Source organism: Heloderma suspectum, chromosome 10 (assembly GCF_057233095.1).
Source record: "Heloderma suspectum isolate Gila_16-S chromosome 10, 16-S_ref, whole genome shotgun sequence".
Taxonomy (NCBI): domain Eukaryota; kingdom Metazoa; phylum Chordata; class Lepidosauria; order Squamata; family Helodermatidae; genus Heloderma; species Heloderma suspectum.
Window position 1 is genome coordinate 8,137,975 of NC_139467.1, and position 9,945 is coordinate 8,147,919.

At 49.1% G+C, this 9,945-nt stretch overlaps 1 protein-coding gene across 3 annotated transcripts in view; it reads left to right on the top strand.

Moving 5' to 3' along the window:
* Positions 1-9,945, top strand: part of NOP53 (NOP53 ribosome biogenesis factor) — a 91,641-nt gene that overhangs the window by 50,327 nt on the left and 31,369 nt on the right. The window contains exon 13 of one of the 3 annotated variants that reach the window (XM_084814930.1): positions 1,429-1,524. The exons of the other annotated variants lie outside the window; for them this stretch is intronic. Within the exon in view, the coding sequence (XP_084671056.1) occupies positions 1,429-1,516 (88 nt within the window). The 3' untranslated portion in view covers positions 1,517-1,524. Of the gene's footprint in view, positions 1-1,428; positions 1,525-9,945 lie in introns of those variants that run through there. 3 annotated transcript variants of the gene reach the window in all.

Here is a 9,945-nt window from a genome sequence, read left to right on the forward strand (position 1 = left end):
GGATTTTAGACCTGAGCAGTAAGAATTCTAGAGGCCAAATCTACTTACCTAGCTCACCAGCCACGAGGAGGCCAGATCTACTCACCCGGCTTGATGGCCATGGCGGTGCGGGGGAGGCATATTCACCCAGCCCAGCCATCTCCCTGAGGCTTTGCCTACCCGGGTCATTGGAAGGATTGCAGCAAGGGAGCTGCTCTGTTACATACAAAACCCTGACCCCAAATCAGGTCTTCAAATGAGTTAGCACTGGGTACTCATAAAATGGAGTTAGCACTGGGTACTCATAAAACGGGAGGCAGGCTGGACACACTCCATTCCTGAAAGAGGTGGCCCAGCTTTCTGAGGCCAACTGAAGCTCCTCTGTGCTGCAGTATTGTTACATTTAGGGGGTATTCTGACTTAGAGGTTATGGGGGGTTTCCTCTCCCCAGCACTGCCAGCATCTATGGGGAAACTGCTCCTTCAGTGGGCAATCCCACCTATGGGTTTTTTTATTTATAGCATATGCTTTTCTTTCTGAGCCTAAGGAACTCTACCACTAAAACTCAAGAGTTCCACAAGCTGACCCTTTTCCGCTGCCACCAATTCTCTTAGAATATTTTGAAACCTCCTAGTAGCTGGTATAAAATGTTTAGGTATTAGATGGGCGAGGAAGACTGTGAACATGTGACCTGGTCAGTCTGTTCCTCAGGTGCTAACTGTTGATGGGCAACAGTTCTTACAGTTCTTTCTTTTTATCCTTGTCTAAGGGGACAGCAGAGGATGAAATGGCTAGATAGCATCACCGATGCAATGAATATGGACTTGAGCACACTCCGGGAGAGAGTGCAGGACAGGAAGGCCTGGCATGCTATGGTCCATGGGGTCACGAAGAGTCGGACACGACTGAACAACAACAATGAGAATTAGACTGGTTAGAGAGGATGCCTTCAAGTAAAGGACAGTCCTCTAGCAGCCCTTCAAACAGAGGACTGTCCTCTGTAAAAGAGTGCACACAGCCACCCTATACCAGAACTGGGTGTTCTCCAGATGTGTTGGACTACAACTCCCATGCTGTCTGGGGATAATGGGGGTTGTAGTCAAACACCTCTGGGGGGCACCTGGTTGGGGAAGGCTGGATCTCCCTTGGGTGACCACATCCCAAATGTTCAAAGGAACCCCATGAAAGTTTGCTAATTAACAAAAGCAAAGCAAAACAAAAGCAAACACACACACACCCCACAAACAAAACTATGGATCTTCCTCCACAGTTTGTTTTGAGGTTCACAATGTTGATGCAAATACCTTTGGAATAACCAATGCCCTATTGTAACTAAGCCAAAGGACCTTTAATTGAAATAATTCCATATTCTTCTGTTTACCTCTGCTCCCATTTCTCTTTCCCCCCACCCCCAATCTTCATCTGTTGTTTCTCTGTGTCTATTTTTAGATTGGAAGTCCCTTGGAGCAAGGACCTGTCAGACCTTTTCTTTGTAAAGCACCATGTGCAATGTAGATGGATGGCATTCTGCAAATAAATAAATAAGTAAATAAATAAATAAATAAATAAATAAATGTACACCAAGAAACAATCAGGGCTGCTCCCCCCATCCCCACCCCAGATGCTCTCCCCCATGCCCTCGGGTTTTTACTGTATTGGTTGTATACTTTGTAATTTTAAGTGTACGCTGCTGTGTGGGTCCTTGCTAGGGCAGAAAAGTGGCATATACACCTTTTAAATAAATAATGGAAGAAAATGTCCATGGGGGAACCAGCCCTATCCTCCTCTTTAAAGGAGACGTTTGATCTCTCCTACAGGAAACCATTGCAAAATCCAATGACGGACCTCCTCCTCCTCCAAATGATAGGCTCCAGGCCAGCAAACGTGGCAGACTCAATCCACTCACTGGAGCCAGCTGGCAGAGATGGTAGCACAGCACTCCAGTCGCTAGACAAACAATGCTGTTGTGGAACAGGCACCCGAGCAACAGCGTTCCAGAAGGATGAATCAAAAAGTGATTGCCAGGCAGCCAAGAATTAACACTGTATGCTTTTGAAAAAGCAGTTGTACCATGTAGACCTCACTCCTTTGATCTGGCACTTGTGGAACAGATTGGCATCTCTGGAAACCAGGGCTGGCCCTATCATGAGGCAGAATGAGGCAGCAGATACTGGCGGGGCAGGGGCTGGGCAGAGAAGAGCAGTGACATGTTGGAGGACAGAACTATGCGTACTCTGTGGCCTAACTGCTGCCGCCAGATGCAGTAGAAGACACTGTCCCATTGCCAGCATTGTTGTAAAAATCAACTGCCAGTCTGGTCAACTTCTGCAGGGGCGGTGTCAAAGGTAGGGATGGTTGGACCCCTGCCAAGGGCCCACATCCCAGCACAGGCCTACTAACAAGAGCCCACTGTATTTGCTCCTCCTCTTTGTCATTGCATCCTACTTGTTCTCTTGCCTCTCGCTCTGGCCCAGACAACAGTGGTGGTGAGAAGGAAGGAAGAGCGGGAGATGCCACTGCCAACTTGCTCTCTTGCTCTCTCCTGACAACCAAGCAAATGGCAGCAATGATGAGAAAGAGGATAAGGACCAAGAGCAGCTGGTGACAATAGTGGTGAGAAGGTAGACTCACTGAGGGAGGCAGACCATTGAGGGTGTCTTGCCCAAGGGCCCTCCTAGACCTGGGGCCAACAGTGAACTTCTCAAGATTAAAATGGGAGGGAGCACCATCTTGTCCTTTGCCTCAGGCAGCAAAGTACCTCCAGCCATCCCTGTTAGAAACTAATTTCTTTCCCATTATGCTTGCACTGGCCCTTGTGGCACCAAGTGTGTCTGGTTCTACAAAAGTGCTTGAGATGGAAGGTTTGGATCTAATGAGAGATGGCACAAGACTAGTCCCCATCCAGGCCACCCTCACACTATGTGGGCTGTTCCAAAATGCATAAGACTGGACACTCCTTGCTCTTGCCAAACTTCATGTTTCAGCCTGTGGTGTAGTGGTACATTTTGAAGTGCAGACACTCTTCATGACAGACCCCTCAGCCATATCCCCAAAGAGAGTCCAAGAATACAAGTAGCTGTGTTGATCCATATCAACAAATCGGTTCTAGCAGTTTTCATCTCCACCAGAAACAGGCCTTTTGTAAGTCTAAGGCTGAATCTGCACATAGCAGCTATACCGTTATCATACCATTATCATAACTATTGGTGCCCATTGGTGCCATGTGAACCAATAGTTATGATAATGGTATAACTGCTATGTGTACATTCAGCCTAATGGGTCTTAACTGCCCATTCAAGACCAAGCCTCCCAAAATACTTGGCATTACAACAGGGATAGCTCACAGCTACTGTATGTACTGTTGCTGGAAAAATCCATTTCCCCCCAGCTACGGATTGCAGCTAAGCTCAGAGGGAACAGGGAAGTCTGAGAGGGGTGACAGGTGATGTCATTGTTCCTGCTAATCAAAAGTCCTGGTGTTTTGACCCTGCGAGGCCTGGCTCCACTGCACTACTGGCTGTAGCTTCTTTCCAAAAGCAGAACATAAAGCTCAGGGATCTTTGCCTTTAATCTCCCCACACTATGACCTATCTTCCAGGAGTCTTTGGGTGGGTCGGGGGATACTATGCTGCTGGGCCTGCTGCTGCTGCTGGGCCTGCTGCTGCTGCTGCCGCCACCACTACTACCAGGCCTTCCCTGTAGACTTCTGCCTGACAGACTGCCAGTCCCTGCAGGACCAGGCCCCCAGGTGCCGAGCCAGCTGTGCTGCTCCACCTGCCCCTTCCTGGAGGGGCTACATAAGCTGGCTGGCTGAGGTGGCCTGGGAGAGCCAGGGCCTGCAGGAGAAGCTACCACCACCACCACCACCACCGGGGAAGATGTGGGGCTGCTGCTGTGCTGCCGCCGCCACACCTTCCCTGTGGATTCCTGCCTGGCATTATTTTTAAGGGGATTTTTAATTGCTTTTTGTTGTTTTGTTTTGTTTTTCTGGGGGATTTTGTTGTGTTTTTAGGGGTGGGTATCCTGCCTGATAGGTGGGAGCGAGGGGGCATGTGTCCACCTGATGGAGGCAGTGGGGGGAGTGTTGGGGGCCAGAACATATCGAGGCTGGGCGGCAGGCGCTGGCGGAGCGCTAGGGGCAGGCCATGCCAGCTAAGGGGAACAAGGGAGAGATGTGTAATATCTGTCCCCTGCTCCGGGCCTGTCCAGAGCCAAAGGATGGTTGGGGGAGGTGTGACCCCATCTTCTAGCCTTCGTTTGCTGCTCTGCAATGCCAGGTCTGTTACCCAGAAAACCTCCCTCATCCATGACATGATCCTGGATGAGGGTGCAGACCTGGCATGTATTATGGAGACCTGGCTAGCCGAGGCTGCTGCTCCAACCCTTGTAGCCATGTGTCCAGCCGGATTTTCGTATGCACAGCAGCCGAGGGCTGGGGATCGGGAAGGGGGAGTGGTTGTTATCTACCGAGAGTCCTTGGTCTTCACCAGACCCCCTCTCCGGGAGACCAAGGTTGCTGAGTGCATGTACTGGAGGTTGGGCCCGAAGGGCAGTCTGGGGATTCTGCTCGTCAGTCATGCACCCCGCTGCATGACTGACTCCCTGGCCGAGGTGCTTGAGGTGGTCTCTGATGTGCGTGTACAGTCCCCTAACTTATTGGTGTTGGGGGACTTCAACGTACATTTGGAGGCCATCCTCACAGGAGCACCTCGGGACTTCATGAAGACCATGGCCTCCTGGGAGCTGCACCATATTCTAACTGGGCCCACCCATGTAGCTGGTCATGCACTAGACCTTGTGTTTGTTTCTGGAGAAGCGGGGAGTGATCTGGAAGTCGGGGGTATATCCACCACCCCCTTGTCATGGTCAGATCACTATCTGGTGACATTGGACTTCTTGGTTCCACAACCCCTCCGCAGGGGTGGAGGACCCATTAAAATGGTCTGCCCCAGGCGTCTTATGGATCCGAATGGATTCCTGAACGCGCTTGGGGATTCTCTGGGTCATGCCAATGGCCACTCGGTCGAGACCCTGGTGGGTGGCTGGAATGCCGCAATCACTGGGGCATTAGATCGGGTGGCTCCGAAATGCCCTCTCCCCTTGAACAGGGCTCGGACTGCACCATGGTTCAATCCGCGGTTACGAGCTCTGAAACAGGAGGTGAGACGGCTAGAGCGCCGGTGGCGGAAGTCTCGCTCCAAAGACGATCAGACACGGGCTAGAGCTGTATCTTCAGCCTATCACGTGGCGGTGAAGGCAGCAAAAAAGGAATATTATGCTGCCTCTATCGCGTCTGCAGAGTGCTGTCCCAGGAGGCTGTTCCAAGTGGTCCGGAGCCTGGTCGGTCCTGTGGCTCCGGAACCACTGGAGCATTCTAAGGCCTCCTATGAGGCCTTGGCAAGGCACTTTGCAGATAAAATTGATCAGATTAGGTGTGTTACTCTGCACGCTATGGATACAGTTAGTGAGCAAGAGGCGGCCTGTGGCAAACCAGTTTTGTGGGATCGGTTCCAGCTTCCTCCTCCTGATGAAGTGGACAAGGTGCTTTCATCTGTACGGCCGACCACCTGCTTACTTGATCCTTGCCCATCTTGGCTCATTATGGGCTGCAGAGAGAGACTGGTGAGGGGATCAGGGTGGTGGTGAACGCCTCCCTTGAGGAGGGAGTGATGCCATCAGCCCTCAAGGAGGCAGTGATAAGACCACTCTTAAAGAAGCCCTCCTTGGATCCTCAAGTTCTGAACAACTTTCGCCCAGTCTCAAATCTGCCATTTTTGGGCAAGGTGATTGAGCGGGTGGTGGCGGTGCAGTTGGAGGCACACTTGGAAGAAACCGATGATCTAGACCCATTTCAGTCGGGCTTCAGGCTTGGGCATGGGACAGAAATGGCCTTGGTCGCCTTGGTGGATGATATGAGGAGGGCTCTGGATAGGGGTGAATGCTCCTTCCTTGTTCTCCTTGACCTCTCAGCGGCTTTTGATACCGTTGACCACGGTATCCTCCTAGACCGCCTGGAGGGGTTGGGCATTGGAGACACCGTATTGCATTGGTTCCGGTCCTTCCTCTCCGGCAGGTACCAGAGGGTAGCACTGGGAGAGGAGGTTTCGGACCCGTGGCCACTTACTTGTGGGGTGCCACAGGGTTCCATCCTCTCCCCGATGCTATTTAACATCTATGTGAAGCCGCTGGGGGCTATCATCAGGAGGTTTGGGGTGCAGTGTCATCAATATGCGGATGACACGCAGCTCTACCTCTCATTCAAATCTTCACCAAGGTTGGCCGTAGAATCCCTGTCCAAATGTCTGGAGACGGTGAGTGGCTGGATGGGGAGGAATAAGCTGAAGCTGAACCCTGACAAGAACGAGGTACTTTTGGTGGGAGACAAGAGGAGGCTGGAGGATGTTGACCTGGTGTTGAATGGGGTACAGCTACCCTTGAAAGACCAGGTCTGCAGCCTGGGGGTCATTTTGGACTCCCAGCTGTCCATGGAGGCTCAGGTGTCAGCTGTGAGCCAGACAGCGCTGTATCAACTCCATCTGATACGGCGGCTGCGCCCCTTCCTTCCTGACCATCTGCTCCCATCGGTAGTACATGCCCTGGTCTCCTCTCGTTTAGACTACTGTAATGCGCTCTACGTGGGGTTACCCTTGAAGACGGTTCGGAAACTGCAGCTGGTACAGAACGCGGCGGCTCGCCTGATTAAAGGCAGCCGCTGGCGAGATCACATCACTCCAGTGCTGAAGGAGTTGCACTGGTTACCAGTTGTTTTCCGGGCCAAATTCAAGGTGTTGGTTTTGACCTTTAAAACCCTAAATGGTTTCAGCCCAGCCTATCTTAAGGAGCGCCTCCAGCAGCACCAGACAGGCCGCTTAACAAGATCAGCCTCGGATGGCCTTCTCTCTGTCCCATCAGCCAGGACAGCTAGACTGGTGCGGATGAGGGAGAGGGCCTTTTCTGTGGTGGCCCCCACTCTGTGGAACTCCCTCCCTAGGGAACTCCGTCATGCCCCCTCTTTAATGAGCTTCCGTCGTGCATTAAAAACGTGGTTGTTCAGGCAGGCATTTGGGGTGGGTTAGGGTATTTTAGAAAATGTTTTTATTGTAGAATTTTATTGTTTTAAACTGTTTTATTGTATGTTGTACATAGCCCAGAATGGCTGGGTGACCAGCCAGATGGGCGATTAATAAATTTAATAATAATATACTATTGCTTTTCCTGGTGCACCTCCTGTTCCTTTAATTATTAAAGTTTAATAGCTGTACAAGATGCAGAAATACAACAGGTGAAGCTTTTCCTGATAGAGATCACTTTGGGTAGATGAGTTACCTTTTTGGCCACCTTTTTTCCTGAGGTGGAACTGATTGCGCTTCAAAGCTGCAATCCAAAACATATGTTAGGGTGGACACTGAGCCCATAGAACCTCAGAGCAGTTCTGATTCTGAGGAGGAACAGCCGTCCGTGGGAGAGGAGCACGCTCTTCCCTCCCAGGCCCTGCAGCTGGCAGAGATTCCTCCTGCCGGCATTCCAGACATAGATAGCGGTCCTGGGAGTGAAAGAGGGCTGGCTGGATGCGTAGCACCTGTTTGGCGCGCAAGCAACGGTCGTGTCCAGAGGACCCAAGGGAAAAGGGGAGGGACTCTCCCTAGTCCATAAGTACAGGGTCTGCAAGTGATTCTTGTTCAAACGGGGACCAACTGTGTCCAACCTGGGGCATAGGTAACTTTGCTGTTCATAGCTTAGTTGCTGGTAATAGAGTTATTAAGTTGTAAAAGGAATAAAGCCTTGAAAAGAATCCTTTGTCTGTGTCTGGAGTTGGCTACTGGAGTAGACTGAGAGAGGCTGGCTAGGGCCCCCTGACAACATACTTACTAGGACCTCCTGGACTCAGTAGGCCTTATTTCTGAGTAAACATGACTAGGATTGGGCTGCAATATGAAATAAAATTTCTCAGAAGTAAATTGTATTGAAATTTCAAGTCACGTACAGGCTCCCTGTTTCTCCCCCAGCTGCCATTTTGCTTTGTTCAATCAATCAATCAATCAATCCAATTTTATTGCATTGACAACCAGTCATTTGCAAAACAGTGAACCAGGCCATACAGCTAAAACGTATCTAATTAAAATACAGCCACTGGTTACCTCCAGAAATTCAACAACCCTTAAATTTAATATTTAAAACCTATGACCAAACCATTTTGGCTTGTCTTACCTTGAACTAAGCAAAATTGGGGAGTTTGAATTCAAAGCCCCCTGTCACACTTTTAGAGCAGAATTAATATATTTTGGTGTTCTAAAAGCAACATAATAATCTGATCCCTTTAATAACATAAGCACCTTATCCCTTGATGTTTCCAACCTCTTTTTCTTTAGGAAAAGAAAAATATATTTGAATCTCAAGTTATCATATTTAGCACACTCTAGCAGAAAGTGAATTCGGTCTTCTATTGTCTTGCAACCGAACGGACATAGCCGACATGGCCTGGGTACATTATGAAGTCTTCCCTCTACTTCCTTCAAGGGAATACTATTCAGTCGGCATTTTGTCATAAGAACCCGTAATGAATAGGGACTTGGGTGTGCCAGATATTGTGCCGCCTGGTTGAATGTAGCTGGCAACCTTGCATGTAATTCATTTGAACTACAATTAGCCACCTTGGCTATGTCCATTTGCCATGATGTATCTGCTATCCTGTGCTTTATGAGCAATTTGGCCACATCATACCCTTTGATAAAAGGAATTCATATGAAAAACTAATCTGGGTCACATGCTCTCATTGTATCTGACCATGACCCAGCCACATGGTTCATTTCTTCAAAAGCAGACTGAAGCAATGGTGAGGTTAGCTGGAAAATCAATCTGAGCCAGAGACGAGCCGCTGCATTCATTACCCAAGATGGGTAAGACCCCTGTTTCAGTTCTTATTACGGCCATTGGGGTGCTTCTTGCTACATTTAGAGCTCTTGTTAAAAGCCCATGTTGAACGGATTCCAGCTCAGCCAGGTTTGAATTTGCCCATAGCGCAGCCCCATAAAGCATTTGTGGCAATAGTTGATAATGATAAAGTTCCCAAAGTGGGGAAATTAAGTGCCCTCCCCTCCCAGCTGGAAAGCTTAGGATTGCCCCGCTTGTAATCTTAGCTTTCTCTGCTGCCCCTTTTATATGCCTATCCCATTTGCCAGCTTTTGAAAAAATGATTCCAAGATATTTATATTTAGTTACTGACTCTAGGTTATGGCCATCCAGCGACCATCGATGGATCTTTCTAGATCTACCGAATTTCATACCCTTGGCTTTCCTATAGTTCACAGTCAACATTTCTTGCTGGCAAAACTTGGTAAGAGCCACCAGAAATCATCTCATCCCTATCGAGGTGTAAAACAGGATGACAGCATTATCTGCATGTAATAATACAGAAACCAGACGGTGCCCCAGAGATGGTGGGAAGAACTGTGGACCAGACAGGGCATTTACCATGCCATTCAGGTATATATTAAATAATGTTGGGGCCAGCAGGCATCCCTTTTGCTTTGTTCAGACGAGAGGATTGACCTCATGGTGCCATGATACTTCATCCCACCATTTCAATCTGATTCGAAAAGGGACATACTAAAAAGAACACAAAATGGCTATTCAAATGCATTGGTTAATTCTGACTGGCCACAGGAATTAACTGGAGGATTTTAGGGACAATCTTCAAATCAAAATACTGGCAACAGATAAAACAGTTGTTTTTTGCGGAAAACAACTCTAAATCAAAACACCTCCTTGCAGAGGGTCTTAGGGAGTGTGAAGAAATCCCTGTATATAATTGTTGGTTTCATGTAATGTACTCTGCATGGCCTCTGTGAGGCTACGGTGTCTCTGTGTAGGCCTGAGGCCTTGTTTTGTTACTGTTAAAGGCCTGCGTAGTAGATGCCGAGCGACGTTCTGAAGGGGGCGGAGAGACCGTCACTTTGAATATTGTTA